The sequence below is a fragment of the Tachyglossus aculeatus genome, chromosome 1 (genome assembly GCF_015852505.1).
Source record: "Tachyglossus aculeatus isolate mTacAcu1 chromosome 1, mTacAcu1.pri, whole genome shotgun sequence".
Taxonomy (NCBI): domain Eukaryota; kingdom Metazoa; phylum Chordata; class Mammalia; order Monotremata; family Tachyglossidae; genus Tachyglossus; species Tachyglossus aculeatus.
Window position 1 is genome coordinate 26465178 of NC_052066.1, and position 20824 is coordinate 26486001.

At 44.8% G+C, this 20824-nt stretch overlaps 1 protein-coding gene across 2 annotated transcripts in view; it reads right to left on the bottom strand.

The window, feature by feature from the left end:
• Positions 1 to 20824, bottom strand: part of EPHB1 (EPH receptor B1) — a 717470-nt gene that overhangs the window by 122296 nt on the left and 574350 nt on the right. For both annotated transcript variants that reach the window (XM_038762070.1, XM_038761987.1), the window contains exons 8-9: positions 14830 to 14938; positions 12977 to 13041 (exon numbers count right to left, since the gene is read on the bottom strand). In XM_038762070.1, coding sequence (XP_038617998.1) covers positions 12977 to 13041; positions 14830 to 14938 — 174 coding nt within the window. The remainder of the gene's footprint in view (positions 1 to 12976; positions 13042 to 14829; positions 14939 to 20824) is intronic.

The following is a 20824-nucleotide window of genomic DNA, read 5'->3' on the forward strand; positions in this document are numbered from 1 at the left end:
CCTTTCTTCTCCTCCAACTTCTCCTCCCTGGCTTCAACTCTCTGAGTCTCATTCATTCATTCATTCAATCGTATTTATTGAGCACTTACAGTGTGCAGAGCACTGCACTAAGCGCTTGGGAAGTACAAGTCGGCAACATATAGAGACAGTCCCTACCCAACAATGGGCTCACAATCTAGAAGGGAGAGACATACAACAAAGCAAAACATGTTCCTCATTTGTATGAAGTGGGCAACTGTGTGGATGTTAGTGTTTGTGCGAATTCATTCAATCGTATTTATTGAGCACTCACTGTGTGCAGAGCACTGTACTAAGCACTTGGGAAGTACAAGTCGGAAACATTTATTGACTATCCCTATAAAAACGGGCTCGCAGTCTAGAAGGGGGAGACAGACAACAAAAAGAAAGTTTTCTTTGGGCAGGAAAAGTGTTTACCAACTCTATTGTGTTGTACTCTCCCAAGCACTTAGTACAGTGCTCTGCACACATTAAGCCCTCTATAAATACCATTGATTGACTGATTGATTAACAAATAACATAAAAAATTAACTTTTCTCTGCCTCAGTTTCCTCTACTGTAAAATGGAGAGCCAATACTTTGACGTGAGCCCCATGTGGGACAGGGATTACCTTGAATCTACCCCAGTGCTTAGAACAGTGCTTGACCTATTAAATCAAAATGAATGACAAATCAAAAATAAATGACCAGTTACAGCAAAGGTCCTTCTACCTGAACATCTCCCCAAAGGCAGAATCTTTGGAAATTCTGGAGGTCACAGAGTTGTGGATAGCTTCACTGAGGCCCTGATTGGAAACCAAATGTACCAACTGCTGTGCTGAAGGAGAAACCTGCTAAATAGCATCTTAGAATCCTGAAAATCTCTAGCTTGCTGAAGAAAGAGTGCCAACTGTTTAAATCCTGGAAGAATCTGGCTCAACACCTTTTATTAAAAAGCCGCAGGAAGTCCAACACCTTCAACTCAGACCTCTCCAGGAAACTCACTAGAGAAAAATCCTGAAAACGTGCCTCCGTAAACCTTTGGTGGCGGCTTTAACTTTAATTGGAGGGTCTTATTTGACCTTTGTCATCACTGTCCACCATCACAGGCTGATTTCTAATCCTTTTCCGCTCTGGAGTTACACTAGCCTGACAGAGACTGGAAACGGAAGAATAGAATCAATGTCCAAGATAGTCCTGGCTACGGCTATTTATATCTGGGTCGTAGGAGCCCTGTTGCAGCTGGGGGGACTACGGAACTGATCAATCAGTGGTCTTTATTGAGTGTTTTCTGAGTGCCACACACTGTTCTAGGCGCTGTGACTTGGATTTCGTATCTCTAATGACTGAATCATTTTGGGGCTAGTCACCCGGGGCTTCTCTACTCTGCCACAAAGGACCTAGGAGCAGCTTTGGTTCCAGGAACACTGAGAACCTCAGTTGATCCCGCCAGAGATCCCCAATCTATTTCCAACATGTCCTAGCAGAAGTGCACCGATCTGGGAATCGGGAGATCTGCATTCGAGGCCCAGCTCTGCTCCTGCCTGTTGTGTGATCTCAGACTGTGAGCCCGTTGTTGGGTAGGGACCGTCTCTATATGTTGCCAACTTGTACTTCCCAAGCGCTTAGTATAGTGCTCTGCACACAGTAAGTGCTCAATAAATACGATTGAATGAATGAATGAATATTGGCTTTCGATATCTCTAAATGCACTGGATGATTCATTTCGACCACTCCAGTGGTAAAGATTTTTAAGTTTGTCTCCAACACTAGAGAGCAAACATCTGGTAGGAAGGGAATGTGCCTCTTTAGTCTGTGCTTCAGAGGTCTTATACAGTGCACTGCATCAAGGGAGGTGCTCAATAAATGTGACTGCTACTAATAATGATGGCATTTATTAAGCGCTTACTATGTGCAAAGCACTGCTCTAAGCACTGGGGAGGTTACAAGGTGATCAGGTTGTCCCACGGGGGGCTCACAGTCTTCATCCCCATTTTACAGATGAGGGAACTGAGGCCCAGAGAAGTGAAGTGACTTGCCCAAAGTCACACAGCTGACACTTGGTGGAGCTGGGATTTGAACCCATGACCTCTGACTCCAAAGTCTGCGCTCTTTCCACTGAGCCATGCTGCTTCTCTAACTACTACTACAACTACTATTACTACAACAACTTCCACTCCTCCTCCTCCTCCTCCTCCTCCTATTACTACTCTGCAAAAGCCTGGGAGCCAGAGGACCTGGGTTCTAAGCCAACTCTGCACTTATCTGCTGTGTGACCTTGGGCAATGCAATTAACTTCTCTGGGCCTCAGTTGCCGCATTTGATATTGAATCAAATGGGGATTCAATATCAGTTCTCCCTCTTATTTAGACTGTGAGCCTCATGTGGGACATAATTATCTTATATCTACCCTAGCGCTTAGTACACTGCTTGACACATAGTAAATGCCTAACAAATACTACAATTCTTTGCTACTACTACTACTACTAATAAAACCGCTACTTATATTACCACTACCAAGCAACATGGCCTAGTGGGAAGACCATGAGCTTGGAAGTCAGAGGATGTGGGTTCTAATCCTGGATCTGCCACTTGTCTGCTGTGCTGTACCTTGGGCAAATAGCTTCACTTCTCTGTGCCTCAGTTCCCTTATCTGGAAAATGGGGATTAAGACTGTGAGCTCCACGTGGGACAACCTGATTACCTTGTATCCACCCCAGTGCTTAGAACAGTGCTTGGCACTAGTAAGCACTTAACAAATACCATCATTATTATTATTACTACTACTACTACTACTACTACTACTACTACTACTGTTTGATGTTGTCTCATGCTGTTGAGTCGTGTCCAACCCATAGCAATGCCGTGGACACATCTCTTCCAGAACACCCCACCTCCATCTGCAATCGTTCTGGTAGTGAATCCATAGAGTTTTCCTGGCAAAAATAAGGAAGTGGTTTACCATTGCTTCCTTCCATATAGTAAACCTGAGTCTCCACCTTCGACTATCTCCCATGATGCTGCTGCTCTGCACAAGGGCGTTTTGACTTGTAGCAGATTGTCTTCCACTTGCTAGCCACTGCTCAAGCTAGGAATGGAATGGGCATGCCTCTCCTTGATTCTCCCTCCCGTAGTCGCAATTGGTGGAGTACTGGAAACTCTCCAGGTGCGACCCTGAGAGCTACTGCTACTATAAATATCACTACTACTTCTACGACTAATACTACTACTACAGCTATTACAATTACTATCATTACTCCTATTATCACTACTACTTCTACTATCATTACTACTTCTATTAACACTGCCACTAGTACTGCTACTACTACTGTTACAACTATCACTGCTACCATAATTACCACTACTACAACTATTACTGTTATTACTATTAATCTACTACAACTATTGCTACAACTAGTACTACTATTATTATAACTGCTACAGCTATTACTACTTTTGCTACAACTAGTACTATTACAACTACTACTGCTACTACTACTGTTGCTACAACTAGCATTACTATTATTACAACTGCTGCTACTACTATTGCTACAACTATCATTACTATTATTACAACTGCTGCTACTACTATTGCTACAACTAGCATTACTATTATTACAACTGCTGCTACTACTATTGCTACAACTAGTACTACTACTATTATAACAGTTACTGCTACTGCTACTAGTACTACTATTATTACAATTGCTACTGCTGCTACTACTATTCCTACAACTAGTAATACTGATAATAATAATGATGGCATTTGTTAAGCGCTTACTATGTGCAAAGCACTGTTCTAAGCACTGGGGGGATACAAGGTGGTCAGGTTGTCCCACATGGGGTTTACAATCTTAATCCCCATTTTACAGATGAGGTCACTGAGGCTCAGAGAAATGGACTTGTCCAAGGTCACACAGCAGACATGTGGCAGAGCCAGGATTCGAACCCATGACCTCTGACTCCCAAGCCCAGGCTTTTTCCACTGAGCCACGCTGCTTCTCTAGTCCGACTGTTGTAACAACTGTTACTGCTACTACCACTATTACTACTACTAGTAATACTACTATGACAACCGCTACTGCTACTACTACTATTGCTATAACTAGTACTACTATTATTACAACTGCTATTGCTACTACCATTCATTCATTCAATCATATTTATTAAGCACTTACTGTTTGCAGAGCACTATATTAAGCGCCTGGGAAGCACAAGCTGGCAACATATAGAAACAGTCCCTACCAACAACAGGCTCACAATCTAGAAGGGGGAGATAGACAACAGAACAAAACATGTGGACAGGTGTCAAGTCATCAGAACAAATAGAATTAAACCTAAATGCACATCATTAGCTACAACCGGTACTACCATTACTATTAGTCTACTACTGCTACTACCACTATTGCTACAATTACTACTACTTCTACTCCTAATATGGCTATCACTACTGCTACTTCTAGGAGTATGCGGTTGGCATCGGCTTTCTGTGACTAGTACCAGAAAAGGACCTTGTGAGAAGCAAAGCAGACAGTGTTTGGATTGGGTTCTGCCCCCTTTTTTTAAAAAATAGTATTTTTTAAGTGCTTGCTATGTGCCAGGCACTGCTTTAAGCACTGGGGTAGGTACAAGCTAGTCAGGTTGGACACAGTCTATGTCCCACATAGGGCTCACAGGCTTAGTCCCCATTTTCCAGTTGAGGTAACTGAGGCACAGAGAAGTGAAGTGACTTCCCCAAGGTCACACAACAGACAAGTGACGGAGCTGGGATCAGAACCCACAACCTTCTCACTCCGAGGCGTGTCCTCTATCCATTACCCCACCCACTTCAGCTGTACTAAGCTAAGCACTCTGCACACAGTAAGCGCCCGGTAAACATGACTGAATGAATAAATGAACCAAATGCTTTCATGTCTCTCCAGAGTGAGTCGCATCAAAATGCACAACACTAGTCCTGATCTGTGCGGGACTAGGTGGGACGGGTCGTTGGATGGATGTGAATTAAGTGAAATGTTTTCGGCTTGTGTTAGCTGGGCACCATTCAGCTGGTCTCAGTGGGATCTGCCAGATCCAATCTGCCACCTCATTTTAGCAGCCCAGAAAGAGTTTCAGTCTGTGAACGTTATGAGCAAAGATCTCTCCCATCCCTCCAGGTAAGGGCTAGTGATCTTCTCCACCCCATCCTCCCGAGGCATCCTCCTACTTCCCTCAAACCAGGGCCTGAAAGGAAATAAATCTCTTTGCCGGACTCCCAGGACACTGACTCCTTTGATTCCTCTGACACCGTCCTGTCCCCGGGTCCCTGAAACGCAATCAGCCCTTCTGTATCGATGGCAGTAACCAAAGCCAACAGCTTGCAATTATACCAAGTTATTTTATTTATTACCACTATTAGCCATTAACTGTCACAACTTGGCATCCAAGCGACTGTAGCAACTGTCATGATCAAACACAAATCAAACCTAGAACAGTGTTATGGTTGAAAATCATAGGTATTGATATACACATTGGAGAAAACAACACCCTGGGGGAAAGCAAATTTAAATGTCAAAGTAAAATCAAAGGCAGGGAGGGGGTACTGCCAAGACAGGTCCCGCGGTCAATGTGATTGTGATTCAGGGAATAAATATTCAGCCCACGATTTTATGCTGCACCATGCTGGGCTTGGTTCTGGATTTTGATTTTACTCGAAGGGGCATCAGGAGGCATTTTCATCTCAGCCAAACCAGCCAAGCTTCACTGCTCAGTGACACATTAGCCAGTCCAGTCCTTCGCCTCAGAGTCAGAAGACCTGGGTTCTAATCCTGCTCTGCCACTTTCCTGCTGTGTGACCTTGGGTGAGTCACTTCTCTGTGCCTCGGTTTTCTAATAATAATAATAATAATAATAGTATTTGTTAAATGCTTACTGTGTGCCAAGCACTGTTCTAAGTGCTGGGGGAGATACATGGTCATCAGGTTGTCCCACGTGGGGCTCACAGTCTTCATCCCCATTTGACAGATGAGGTCGCTGAGGCACAGAGAAGTTAAGTGACTCACCCAAAGTCACACAGCTGACAAGTGGTGGATCTGGGATTAGAACCCGCAACCTCTGATTCCCAAGCCTGGGCTCTTTCTACTAATCCATGCCATACAATAATAATAATAATAATAACAATAATGGCATTTATTAAGCGCTTACTATGTGCAAAGCACTGTTCTAAGTGCTGGGGGGATACAAGGTGATGAGGTTGTCCCACGTGGGGCTCACAGGCTTCATCCCCATTTTACAGATGAGGGAACTGAGGCACAGAGAAGTTAAGTGACTTGCCCAAAGTCACACAGCTGACAAGTGGCGGAGCTGGGATTTGAACCCATGACCTCTGACTCCAAAGCCCGGGCTCTTTCCCACTGAGCCACGCTGCTTCTCTAATAATAATGGGGACAAAGAGGAGGTTCTCAGTATAGATACAGTCCCTGTCCTACAAGGGGCTTACAGTTTAGGTAGGAAGGAGTTGGAGGGAGCCAATCAGTCATTGGTATTTATTGATCACTTACTGTGTGAAGAGCACTTTACTAAGAGTTTGGGAAAGTCAGTACAGCAGAGTTGGAAGACATGATCCCTGAAAGAGCTTCCAATTGAGTAAGGAGCAATAAATAAATAATAGAGGGGGAAGCCACAGAGTTTCAGGGTACGGACCAAAATGTTGTGGGGTTTGGGCTTTCTCTGACCTTTCCTCAGAGGCTAAGCATCATGGAGAAGCAGGATGGCTTAATGGATAGAGCACGGACTGGGAGTCAAAGGACCTGGGTCCTAATCCTGGCTCTGCCACAAGTCTGCTGTATGACCCTGGGCAAGAAAATTCAGTTCTCTGCATCGCAGTTACCTCATCTGTTAAAACGGGGATTGAGACTGTGAGCCTCACGTGGGACAGGGACCGTGTCCAACCCAATTTGCCTGTATCATCATCATCATCATCAATCGTATTTATTGAGCGCTTACTGTGTGCAGAACATTGGACTAAGCGCTTGGGAAGTACAAGTTGGCAACATATAGAGACAGTCCCTACCCAACAGTGGGCTCACAGTCTAAAAGGGGGAGACAGAGAACAAAACCAAACATACTAACAAAATAAAATAAATAGAATAGATATGTACAAGTAAAATAAATAGAGTAACAAATATATACAAACATATATACAGGTGCTGTGGGGAAGGGAAGAAGGTAAGATGGGGGGGATGGAGAGGGGCACGAGGGGGAGAGGAAGGAAGGGGCTCAGTCTGAGAAGCCCTCCTGGAGTAGGTGAGCTCTCAGTAGGGCCTTATCTGCCGTAGCGCTTACTACAGTGTTTGGCTCTGAACAGAAAAAATTCTGAATTTTTGCCTCGCTGCTACTCCTCCTGTCTCTTCCACTGGCTTCTCCCAAAGCCCTCAACGACCATTTTCTTTTTGCCCCTTCCATCCTGATCAAGAGGGAGAGTGTCGTGACACTCTCAGAAGGATTCAGAAAGACATTCTGATCCCAAAGGGAGAGGGACCGAATAGGCCTTGTCTTCTTGTCAGTCTAGGCCTGGGGCCTTCACTTCTCTGGGCCTCAATTACCTCATCTGTAAGATAGGGATTGAAACTGTGAGCTCCACATGGGACAGGGACTGTGTCCGTCTCGATTTGCTTGTATCCACCCCAGTGCTTAGTACAGTGACTGGCACATAGTAAGTGCTTTACAAATACCATAAGACTACTACTAATGATAATAATCATAGACTGCTGAATTCTCCTGTGAATGGACACCTTGTTATGGCAGGAGAGTTTGCACAGGCTGATGAAGCTCAGAACTACTGAGAGCTCACCTCCTCCAAAAAGCCTTCCCAGAATGAGCCCCTTTTTCCTCTCCTCCTCCCCATCCCCCCTCCTTCCCCTCCCCACAGCACCTGTATATATGTTTGTACAGAGCCCGCTGTAGGGTAGGGATCATATCTATATGTTGCCATCTTGTACTTCCCAAGCACTTAGTACAATTCTTTGCACACAGTAAGTGCTTAATAAATACAACTGAATGAATGAATGAATTACTCTATTCATTTTACTTGTACATATTTACTATTCTAATTATTTTGTTAATGATGTGCACTTAGCTTTAATTCTATTTGTTCTGATTACTTGACACCTGTCCTCATGTTTTCTTGTCTGTCTCCCCTTCTAGACTGTGAGCCTGTTGTTGGGTAGGGACCGTCTCTATATGCGGCCAACTTGTACTTCCCAAGCACTTAGTACAGTGCTCTGCACACAGTAAGTGCTCAATAAGTATAATTGCATGAATGAATGAATGAACTATGCCACATAGGGCTAACCATAATGGAAAGGTCTAAGCAGAGGTTTCAGACGAAGTTCACCTTTGCTGGGCAGCAGCGACGTGAGAAAGAGTCAAAGGCAGATGGTCAAGTGATCGAAATGTCAATCAAAGACAATGGCAGGGACTCTAGCTTTTACTGTGTGGAAGAAAGCAATGGGAAACCACTTCCTTATCTTTACCAAGAAAACTTTATGGATATAAATATCAGAGCTACGGAGGATGGGCTATTCTGAAGAGGGTGTTTCCATGGAGTCGTTTTGGATCGGAAATGACAACGTCATTTCAAGAAGAAGAGACCCCTGAAGGCCACTGCCAGACGTTCATTGCTATGACTGTGGGATTGGAGCCTTAAGCTCTATCAAAAAGTGTGTCAGGCATAGAATGCCAGCCTGAGCAGAATTTCTGTGCATGAAAACAATTTTCATAGAGATGAAAAGAACTGGAGAAAAGGGACAAAGCATATCACTTCTAGAAAGAGAGTTTGGGGGAGAAAACTATAGTGATACGGTAACAATCACACATCTCTTTTCCATTCCATTATTTATCTTGGCTAATAATCATCATCATCATAATAATAATGGTATTTGTTAAGTACTTACTATGTGCCAGGCACTGTACTAAGCACTGGGGTGATACAAACAAATCAGGTTGGACATAGTCCTTGTCCCATATGGCGTTCACAGGCTTAATCCCCATTTTACAGATGAGGCCCAGAGAATAATCATAGTAATAATAATGGCATTTATTAAGCATTTACAATGTGCAAAGCACTGTTCTAAGCACTGAGGAGGTTACTAGGTAATCAGGTTGTCCCATGTGGGGCTCACAGTCTTAATCCTCATTTTATAGATGAGGGAACTGAGGCCCAGAGAAGTTAAGTGACTTGCCCAAAGTCAGCTGACAAGTGGCAGAGGTGGGATTTGAACCCATGATCTCTGACTCCAAAGCCCGTGCTCTTTCCACTGAGCAACGCTGCTTCTTGCCCAAGATCACACGGCAGACATGTGGCGGAGCCGGGATTAGAACCCAGGTCCTTGTGGGTCCCAAGCCCATGCTCTATCCACTAGGCCATGCTGCTTCTCACTGAACATTGCTGAGTATGGGGTTTTGCCCTCTCCACCCACATCCAGAACATTTTAGGGTCCTGAGCCCTGCTTGAGTATTCACCAGATTCCAATAACCAGCACTTTCCATCAAAGATGTCACCTAGCCCCAGCCAGGAATCCAGTGGATAAGTCTAGAAGATAGTGATAGAGCCTCCTTTCAAGAATTGAAGACTAGTCTCGGTCCTGAGAGTTCAAAACCGAGAACCTGCAATCAGCCAGGTAATCAATAAGTAGTAGCAGCGTGGGTTAGTGGAAAGAGCACAGGCCTGGTTAGATGACCGAGGTTCTAATCCTGTCTGCTGTGAGACCTCGGGCAAGTCAGTTAACTTCTCTCTGCCTCAGTTCCTGCCTTTGTCTGCAAAATGGGGATTCTATACCTCTTCTTCTTACTTAGACTGCGAGCCCCATGTGGGATCTGATTATAATAGTGATGGTATTTGTTAAGCGCTTACTATGTGCCAAACACAGTTCTAAGAGCTGGGGGAGATACAAGGTAATCAGATTGTCCCACGTGGAGCTCACAGTCTTAATCCCCATTTTACAGATGAGGTCACTGAGGCACAGAGACTTTAAGTGACTTGCCCAAAGTTACACAGCTAAGTGGCAGAGTCAGGATTAGAACCCATGACCTCTACTCCCAAGCCCATGCTCTTTCTACTAAGCCACGCTGCTTCTCTTTATTCATTCAATCGTATTTATCGAGCGCTTACTGTGTGCAGAGCACTGTACTAAGCACTTGGGAAGTCCAAGTTGGCAATATCTAGAGACGGTCCCTACCCAACAGTGGGCTCACAGTCTAGAAGGGGGAGACAGAGAACAAAACAAAACATATTAAAATAAGTAGAATAAATATGTACAAGTAAAATAAATGAATAAATAGAGTAATAAATACATACAAACATATAGATTCTCTAATCTTGTATCTACCCCAGGGCTTAACACAGTGGTAGGGTTTAACAAATACTGTTATTATTAGTAGTATTTACTGAGCACTTTCTATATGAGAAGCACTGTATTAACTAAGCACTTGGGAAGGTGCAATTGAGATAGTCATAACACTGTGAGCTCATACAGCCTAGAAGCTCAATAAACTTGGAAGGACAGGAACTGAAATAAATTACAAGTAACGGAGGCATTAAAGGCTAAAAATATGCACCTATATGTAACAATGGCAGGAAGTGACTGCTCAGAAATGCTAAGGTGATGTGAAAGTGTGCGAGTGGCTATTATGAGGGGAGGAGGGTGAGGGGATGAGTGATTCGAAAGGGAAGGGCTCCTGGTGTGCTCCTTGTGGGCAAGGAAAATGTCTTCCAACTCTGTTATGCTGTACACTGGGGTACACTGTACCCCAGGCGCTCTGCACAGAGTAGTAGCTCAATAAATAGTGTTGACTGACTGTCGGATCGGAAGATGAGATTTCAAAAGGGCTTTGAAGATGGAGAGAGCAACCATCTGCTGGATGTGAAAGCGGAGGGCGTCCTGGGTGGAAGGGAGGACATGAGGAAGGGAGGGATCGATCAATCAATCGAGCATTTCCTGTGTGATGAGCACTGTAATAAGCGCTTGGGAGAGTATAAGATAATGGAGTTGGTAGAAACATTCCTTGCTCACAAGGAGCTTACAGTCTCAATGGAAAGAGCATGGGCTTTGGAGTCAGAGGTCATGGGTTCAAACCCCAGCTCCGCCAATAGTCAGCTGTGTGACTTTGGGCAAGTCACTTAACTTCTCTGGGCGTCAGTTCCCTCATCTGTAAAATGGGGATTAAGACTGTGAGCCCCCTGTGGGACAACCTGATCACTTTGTAACCTCCCCAGGGCTTAGAACAGTGCTTTGCACATAGTAAGTGCTTAATAAATGCCATCATTATCATTAGGAAGGGAAGCAGCGTAGCCTAGTGGAAAGAGCACGGGCCTAGGAGTAAGAGGATGGGGGTTCTAATCCCGGCTCCTCCACACGTCTGCTGTGTGACCTTGGACAAGCCACTTGAATTCTCTGTGCCTCAGTTACCTCATCTGTAAAATGAGGATTTAGACTGCGAGCCCCATATGGGACAGAGACTGAGTCCAACCTGATTACCTTGTATCTACCTCAGTGCTTAGAACAGTACTTGGCACATATTAAGCATTCAACAAATACCATAATGATTATTATTAATTATTATCATTATTACTGTTATTAGTGCTAGAAGTTTGCCAGAGCCACTGTTTCTCTCCAATCCCTGCCAGGAATATTTCAGCAGGGGTCCCTAGTGCAACCAGCGAATATATGGGCAGGGGTGCAGCCCATTCCCAAGAACTTTTGATGCTCCTTACCCATAGGATCCATTTCCAGCCTTGAGAAAGCAGCGGGACCCTTCTGGAAAGATTATGGATCTGGGAAATCAGAATACCTGGATTCTAATCCAGACCCTGACACTAGTCTGAAGTGTGATCCTGGGCAAGTCACTTAACTTCTTGGTACCTCAGCTACCTCATCTGCAAAATGAGGATTAAATCCTCCTCCCTGTGATTTAGACTGTGAGCCGATGTGGGACGGCGATTGGCCCCAACCTGATTGTCTTGTATTTACCCCAGTGCTCAGTATGGTGCCTATCACATAGTAAGAACTTAATAAGTATTGAGAAGCAGTGTGGCACAGTGGAAAGAGCACAGGCTTTGGAGTCAGAGGTCATGGGTGCAAATCCCGGCTCCCCCACTTGTCAGCTGTGTGACTTTGGGCAAGTCACTTCACTTCTCTGGGCCTCAGTTACCTCATCTGTAAAATGGGGATTAAGACTGTGGGCCCCCCATGGGACAACCTGATCACCTTGTAACCTCCCCAGTGCTTAGAACAGTGCTTGGCACATAGTAGGTGCTTAATAAATGTCATCATTATTATTAAAAACAAACAGCCAAGCCCAGTACCAATGTCAGCCGCTGGTTCTTAAAATAACAGTAGGTTTCCAGCAAGGCTGTCTCCATCCATACTCTTGAGGTAGACCCCACTCAAATCTCTTTAAAGCCAAAATCCCGTCATGGGAGAGCTAACCTCTTTCAACACTAATTATGCCATTCAAGAGGCACTTACTGTGTGGTGATATTCTTCAATATTTCAAAACTTAAACCTGAGAAACTGTGTGTGGGGTAACATACACATGGGACTAATGGATAGAGAATGGGCCTGGGTTCTAATCTTGTCTCTGCCACTTGTCTGCTGTGTGACCTTGGGCAAGTTACTTTGCTCCTCTGGACCTCAGTTTCCTCACCTGTAAAATGTGTTTTAAGACTGTGAGCCCCATGTGGGCCAGGGACTGTGTCCAACCTGATTAGCCTGTATCTACCCCAGGGTTTAGAAAGTGCTTGACTCATTGTAAGTGCTTAACAAATACCATCATCATCATTATTATTATTATGCAAATTTTAATGCTGAATTTTAAATGTTCCATTAAAGAGAGGATGGTTTCCAAAACTGTAGGGAGCCCTTCAGTGGGTTATGAGAAAAAGGGCCTCAGAGAAATTCACTCCCCAGACCCTACCATCCTGCACCTTTTTCCTTCAACTCACCTCGGCCAGTGCTGTAGTGTTGAAGTTTATCACTGTACACGGCCTCTTTGCTGTAAGCACGTTTCCTGTAAAGACCGGAAAATGGGTCTGTGTTAAATGAAGAATGGCCCGGGAAAGCTTTGAAGTTTTCATCCAGACCCAGAGTGGGTGGCATATTCGAGAAAGGATTGGATCACAAACCAGGGCTGGTCAGGGGGAGTGTGATCTGGGCCACTTGGTTGGCCATTTAAACTCCATTTCTAAACCAGTCACTCTGACCACCATCCGCCCACTCAGAGAGAGAGAGAGAGAGAGAGAGAGAGAGCTGTTTGCCCACATCTGCTTTTAGGTCTGGGCAGAGCAGCTGGCTGTCAGAGAGCAAAGGAGGTCTTGAACTAAAAGGAATTGCCTAAAGAGAGTTTCGGTTAATGTATTTTTTTAAGAGAAAGTAGAGAAACTGGAGAGGATACAGGAGAATTGGGGATATGCGCATTGTGGGCAGGGAACTTGTCTGTGTATTGTTATATTAGACTCTCCCAAACACTTAGTACAGTGCTCTACACACAGTAAGTGCTCAATAAATATGATTGAATGAATGAATGAATGATTGAATGAATTGTCAGTTCCATACCCAATAGTGGCGCAAGGATCAATACTGAGTGGAACATCACCATTATCAGTCAATCATATTTTATGAGTGCTAACTGTGTGCAGAGCACTGCACTACACGCTTGGGAGAGTAAAATATAACAGACACATTCCCTGCCCACAACAAGCTTTCAGTCTCGAGAGGGAAAAAGACATTAATATAAATGAATAAAATTTCCACTGGCAGGCAGAGCAGGGACTTTGATTTCCCAGAGTGAGGAGAATCTGGGAGCTGCCAGCAGGAAGTACCATGAAGCAAAGCAAGAAAGTGTCCGAACCCCCAGGAAACCAGGGATCCTGCCAGATTTTCCACTTATGGCGTGACTATCCTAGGAGCAATCACTGACAACACAGGGGCACAGTGATTAAAGGCTGGAGATTAAGGCCCAGGTGGAGAAGCTCATAGGACAGGAGCTAAATCATCTGGAGGAGAGGAGTGTTTGAAGGGTTTTTTTTAATGGCTAGACCAGTTTTTCTCCACATTCACAGGGGACCCAATGGGAAGAAATTAAATTAAATTTCATTGAGAGAGTTTGGTTGGACAATCTAGCATTAATAACAGACTCCAGATAAAAGACATCTAGTCTCTATTCCTGGTGATCTTTCCCTGATGGGTTTACTGATTGACCCCTCTGAAGGCAGGGGGATGAACTTAGTGGGGGTTCCAGGTCTGGATTATCCTGGAAATTGAGAGGTGGCTGTGTCTGAGCTTTCCGTGATGGCTCTCCTCCAAAATTTGTCTGGAGCAAAATTTCTACTTTTAAGTCTGCTTCCTCTGTTCCACTGTTCATTGGATACCAGTGGAATGACAAGGGAGCAAGAGAATTGGGTCAGATTCATTCATTCAATCATATTTATTGAGCGCTTACCTTGTGCAGAACACTGTTCTAAGCACTTAGTAGTAGTAGTCAGATTAGTAGTCAAATCTCAGAAGCATTATAGTTTTGGGGGTCTAGAATCACCAGGACAGGAGACTTCCAATTCCAATTTATTGTATTCCAATTTATTCCAGTTTATCCAGTTTCATTCTGGATCTTGTCCCATTCAGGGTGAAGGGACGTGTCTGGCTCAACTGAACAAGTGCTCCCAAGTTGCCCAACCCTCCACCTCAGTCTGTGTAATGAGATATTTATTTTATTTCCTGGGGAGCTCCACATCTCGTCCCATCCCTGGGGGAGAAAAGGAGAGGAGGCAAAGCCCCAGGGCCCGAGGGCCAAGCAGTGTACCTGCTACAGACGATGGAAATGGCCACCAACGAGACGATAAACACCACTCCGGCAGCTGCGGATCCAGCAATTAATGGCAACTGCTCCCGCAGCTCCGACTTGTAGTCATCTAGGAGAGAAGGGAGCGATATAAGTCAACCCCACCACCTGAATGTTCCTACTCATTTGGCCAATGGCAAGCATTTTTTCCTTCATGGTTATCATAGTCTTTAGACCCTCTGAGCCTGGAATTTTATGATACTGTGTTAGAGTCCAGGAGTAGGCTATTTCTAAGGCTGAATGCAACATTTTCCCATGAAGGATGGGTGGCTCTGTTGTCTCAAGAACAATGGCTAATGAGGACATCCCCTCTGAGATCGAGACCTAGTGAGATCGAGGATGGGACTGAGAGTCAGAAAGACCGGGATTCTATTTCTTGCTCTGCCACTTGTCTGCTGTATGACCTTGGGCAAGTCACTTCACTATGCCTCAGTTACCTCAACTGTAAAATGGGGATTAAGATTGTGAATCCTAACACGATTTGCTTGTATCCACCCCAGCACTTAGAACAGTGCCTGGCAGGTAGTAAGGACATAACAAATACCACAATTATTATTAGTAGTAGTAGTAGTAGTAGATGGCTCATCCTTTGTTCTCTAGCAATTGACTGACTTCTTCTCATTATGAATACTGCTCCCAGGTGACAGTTTCCAAGTTATAAATAAGGGCAACTCACAACAGACAGGGTAAGAAGGGACATCCCTGAAATTCGATGGTGGCAGAGTCAAACTTCAAACTGCCAGTTTGGTTCTTTTCCCATCAGGCTAGGCCTGCTGTTTTTCCTACAGGGAAGCAGTGAAGGGTCAATTTCCAGTTAAGAAGAAACACAAACTACCTCAGTTTTTACATTTCCCCTAACAAGTAGTTTGGAAGATGCAACATTGACCTTGCAATACATCAAAGATTTAGGTTCTCACCATGCATTAAATCATGTAGTATAACTTGAGCACCCACTGGAATGCACTCCAAGTCATGCTTAATTTTTCACCCTGTAAAAATAAGTTTCCATGACGTAGGCACCTAAAGGCTCAGATTTTGGTACTCAATAGTTTGGCCTAGTAGATGGAACACTGGATTGAGAATGGGTTGAGATTGGGCTGTGCAACCGTATCATCATCATCATCATCAATCATATTTATTGAGCGCTTACTATGTGCAGAGCACTGTACTAAGCGCTTGGGAAGTACAAATTGGCAACATATAGAGACAGTCCCTACCCAACAGTGGGCTCACAGTCTAAAAGGGGGAGACAGAGAACAAAACCAAACATACTAACAAAATAAAATAAATAGGATAGATATGTACAAGTAAAATAGAGTAATAAATATGTACAAACATATATACATATATACAGGTGCTGTGGGGAAGGGAAGGAGGTAAGAAGGAGGGGATGGAGAGGGGGATGAGGGGGAGAGGAAGGAAGGGGCAATGAAACATCATTAATATTCAATCTAATAATAATAATAATGACATTTATTAAGCCCCTACTGTGTGCAAAGCCACTGGAGATTTTTGAGGAGGGGAGTAATATGCCCAGAGCGTTTCTGGACAAACATAATCCGGGCAGCAGCATGAAGTATGGATTGAAGTGGAGAGAGACACGAGGATGGGAGATCAGAGAGAAGGCTGGTGCAGTAGTCCAGACGGGATAGGATGAGAGCTTGAATGAGCAGGGTAGCAGTTTGGATGGAGAGGCAAGGGTGGATCTTAGCAATGTTGCGGAGCTGAGACCAGCAGGTTTTGGTGATGGCTTGGATGTGAGGGGTGAATGAGAGAGCGGAGTCGAGGATGACACCAAGGTTGCGGGCTTGTGAGACGGGAAGGATGGTAGTGCCGTCAACAGAGATGGGAAAGTCAGGGAGAGGACAAGGTTTGGGAGGGAAGACAAGGAGTTCAGTCTTCGACATGTTGAGCTTTAGGTGGCGGGCAGACATCCAGATGGAGATGTCCTGAAGGCAGGAGGAGATGAGAGCCTGGAGGGAGGGGGAGAGAGCAGGGGCAGAGATGTAGATCTGGGTGTCATCAGCGTAGAGAAGATAGTTGAAGCCGTGGGAGCGAATGGGGTCACCAAGGGAGTGCGTGTAGATCGAGAACAGAAGGGGACCAAGCACTGAACCTTGGGGAACCCCCACAGTAAGAGGATGGGAGGGGGAGGAGGAGCCTGCAAAAGAGACTGAGAAAGAACGACCGGAGAGATAAGAGGAGAACCAGGAGAGGACGGAGTCTGTGAAGCCAAGGTCAGATAGCGTGTTGAGGAGAAGGGGGTGGTCCAAAGTGTCAAAGGCAGCTGAGAGGTCGAGGAGGATTAGGACAGAGTATGAGCCGTTGGATTTGCCAAGCAGGAGGTCATTGGTGACCTTTGAGAGGGCAGTTTCCGTGGAATGAAGGGGACGGAAGCCAGACTGGAGGGGGTCGAGGAGAGAGTTGGTGAGGAATTCTAGGTAGCGCGTGTAGACAACTCGTTCAACGAGTTTGGAAAGGAATGGTTGGAGGGACATGGGACGATAACTAGAAGGTGAGGTGGGGTCAAGAGAGGGTTTTTTTAGGATGGGAGAGACATGGGCATGTTTGAAGGCAGAGGGGAAGGAACCAGAGGAGAGTGAGTGGTTGAAGATGGAAGTTAAGGAGGGGAGAAGGGATGGAGCGAGAGATTTCATGAGATGAGAGGGAATGGGTTCAGAAGCACAGGTGGCCAGAGTAGCACTTGAGAGGAGGGAGGAGAGCTCCTCTGAGGATACCGCTGGGAAGGATGGGAGAGTAGCAGAGAGTGTTGAGAGCCTGGGGGTTGGAGAAAGGGGGGAAGAGACTTTGGGGAGGTCGGACCTGATGGATTCAATTTTGTTAATGAAGTAGGAGGCCAGATCGTTGGGGGTGAGGGAAGGAGGAGGGGGAGGAACCGGGGGCCTGAGAAGGGAGTGAATGTATGGAAGAGCTGGCGGGGGTGATGGGCATGGGTGTCAATAAGGGAGGAGAAATAGTTTTGTCTGGCAGAAGAGAGGGCTGAGTTAAGGCAGGAAAGGATAAACTTGAAGTGAACGAGGTTGGCATGGTATTTAGACTTTCGCCAGCAGCGTTCGGCAGCTCGAGCATAAGAGCGAAGGAGGCGGACAGTGGCAGTGATCCAGGGCTGTGGGTTAGCGGTGCAAGAGCGGCGAAGGGAACCGTATGTTTGGCAAATGTCAGTTTCCATTGTGATTGCGAGGCTCCCTTCTCTGATGTTGCAGAGGGGGAGAGCAAGCAAAGAAATGAGTTCAGCAGTGTGGATTAAACCAACCCATGCCTTGGTTTACCCATCTGGATATCTGCCTTGTTCTAGTTGTGATACTAAGATTAGATACAAATGGCAACATGCTTTAGGCTGTTTGGGAGAAGACTTGTGCATTTTATGATTGTTCTGAGAGGGAAGAGAGTAGGCTACAGCAAAGACTTGTCCTCTTGTCACTCCTCTGAAATTCAAGTTTCAGGGACAAAATTTAGAAGCCATTGATTTCATTTTAATAATAATAATAATAGTATTTACTAAGTGCTTACTACGTGCCAAGCACTGTTCTAAGTGCTGGGGGAGATACAAGGTTATCAGATTGTCCCAGGTGGGGCTCACAGTCTTAATCCCCATTTTACAGATGAGGTAACTGAGGCAAAGAGAAGGTAAGTGACTTGCCCAGTGTCACACAGTTGACAAGTGGTGGAGCCGGGATTAGAACCCACAACCTCTGACTCCCAAGCCCATGCTCTTTCCACTAAGCCACACTACTTCTACATTTTCTGGGCTTGTCAGTAGCTCAAGTATTTGTCAGGCACTTACTATGTGCCAAGCACTGCACTAAGCACTGGGGTAGCTACAAGATAATCATGTCCCACATGGGGCTCACCTTCTAAGTAGAAGGGGCTACAGGCTTTGAAACCCCATTTTGCAAATGTGAGCCTGTTGTTGGGTAGGGACCGTCTCTATATGTTGCCGACTTGTACTTCCCAAGTGCTTAGTACAGTGCTCTGCACACAGTACGTGCTCAAAAAATACGATTGAATGAAATGAAGGAACTGAGTCACAGATAATTTACATGACTTGCACAATCCAAAGTCTCGCAGCATGCAAGTGATGGAGCCGGGCTTAGGACCCACATCCTCTGACTCCGAGGCCCGTAATCTTTCCACTTGGTCATGCTTCTTCCCAATAGAATACACTCTCAGGAGAACACATGGAGGAAACTGATATTATAATAATAATGATGGTATGTGCCGAGCACTATTCTAAGCACTGGGGGAGATACAAGGTAATGAGGTTGTCCCACATCGGGCTCACAGTCTTCATCCCCATTCTATAGATGAGGGAACTGAGGCTCAGAAAAGTGAAGTGACTTGTCCAAAGTCACACAGCTGACCAGTGGCGGAGCCGGGATTAGAACCCATGACCTCTGACTCCCAAGCCCAGGCTTTTTCCACTGAACCATGCTGCTTCTCTGATATGGAGTGCAGTCTAAACTAAGGTTGCTTTCCCACCAGATGTAGCAGATCCCAAATCAAAAAAACATCAGGTAGGTCATTAACGCAACCATAAATCTGTCATGTTCCACCAATGTGGGGCTCTTTTAACAGAAACTGCTTTAAAACTTGCCTGACTCTGTTATCTCAGCATGAATTATATACTCTGAATTGCAAACAGAAACAGGCACTCATTTTTTTTTTTAATATGTTTTTGGGAAAGTGTATTCATTATTCTATATTATTTGAACATATTTACTACTCTATTTTATTAATGTTGTGCATATAGCTGTAATTCTATTTATTCTGATGGATTTGATAGCTGTCTACATGTTTTGTATTGTTGTCTGTCTCCCCCTTCTAGACTGTGAACCCACTGTTGGGTAGGGACCATCTCTATATGTTGCCGACTTATACTTCCCAAGTGCTTAGTACAGTGTTCTGCACACAACAAGCACTCATAAATGCGATTGAATGAATGAATGAATTCAATTCATTCAATCGTATTTATTGAACCCTTACTGTGTGCAGAGCAGTGTGCTAAGCACTTGGAAAGTACAATACAGCAATAGAGACGATTACTGTCCACAATGAGTTCCCAGTCTAGAGTGGGGAGACAGACATCAATACAAGTAAACAGGCATCAATATAAATAAATAAAATTAGAGATCTATATATAAGAGCTGTGGGGTCGGGAGAGAGGAGAAGAGGAAAGGGAATGAGTCAGGGTGACATGGAAGGGAGTGGGAATAGTGAATTCTAATTTCAAAGCCTGTTTCTTCTACAAATCTTTGCTCTGGAAGAGCAAATGGCCAAGGCAAATGGTCATATTCACTCGGCTACAATGATCTGAGTGACTGGTCCAACTCCCAATTTTCCTTAGCGTCTGCTTTCTAAATCACACCACGCTGGCCTCTGAGAGACTGCTTTCACAAAGCTTAGTGTTTAATGAATCTAAGAGCCTAATGGTATCAGAGTGAAGTGGACTGTACTTGCTAGAAAGAATAATTATAATAATTGAGGTATTTGTTAAGCACTTACTATGTGCCAGCCATTGTACTAAGCACTGGGTTAGATACAAGAAAATGGTGTTGGACACAGCCCCTTTCCCACACAGTCTCAATCCCCATTTTACAGATAAGGTAACTAGGGCATGGAGAAGTGAAGTGACTTGCCCAAGGTCACAGAACTAAAACGTGGAGGCATGGGAATCTCCAGAATTGTGAAAAGCATCCGCAAACGTGGCTACCTGTCTGAATTTTTTAAAAATGGTATTTGTTAAGTTCATTCATTTATTCAATCATATTTATTGAGCACTTACTGTGTGCAGAGCATTGTACTAAGTGCTTGGGAAGTATAAAACGACAACATATATAGACGGTCCCTACCCAACGATGGGCTCATAGTCTAGAAGGGGGAGACAGACAACAAAACAAAACAAGTAGACAGTTGACAATGCCATTAGAATAAATAG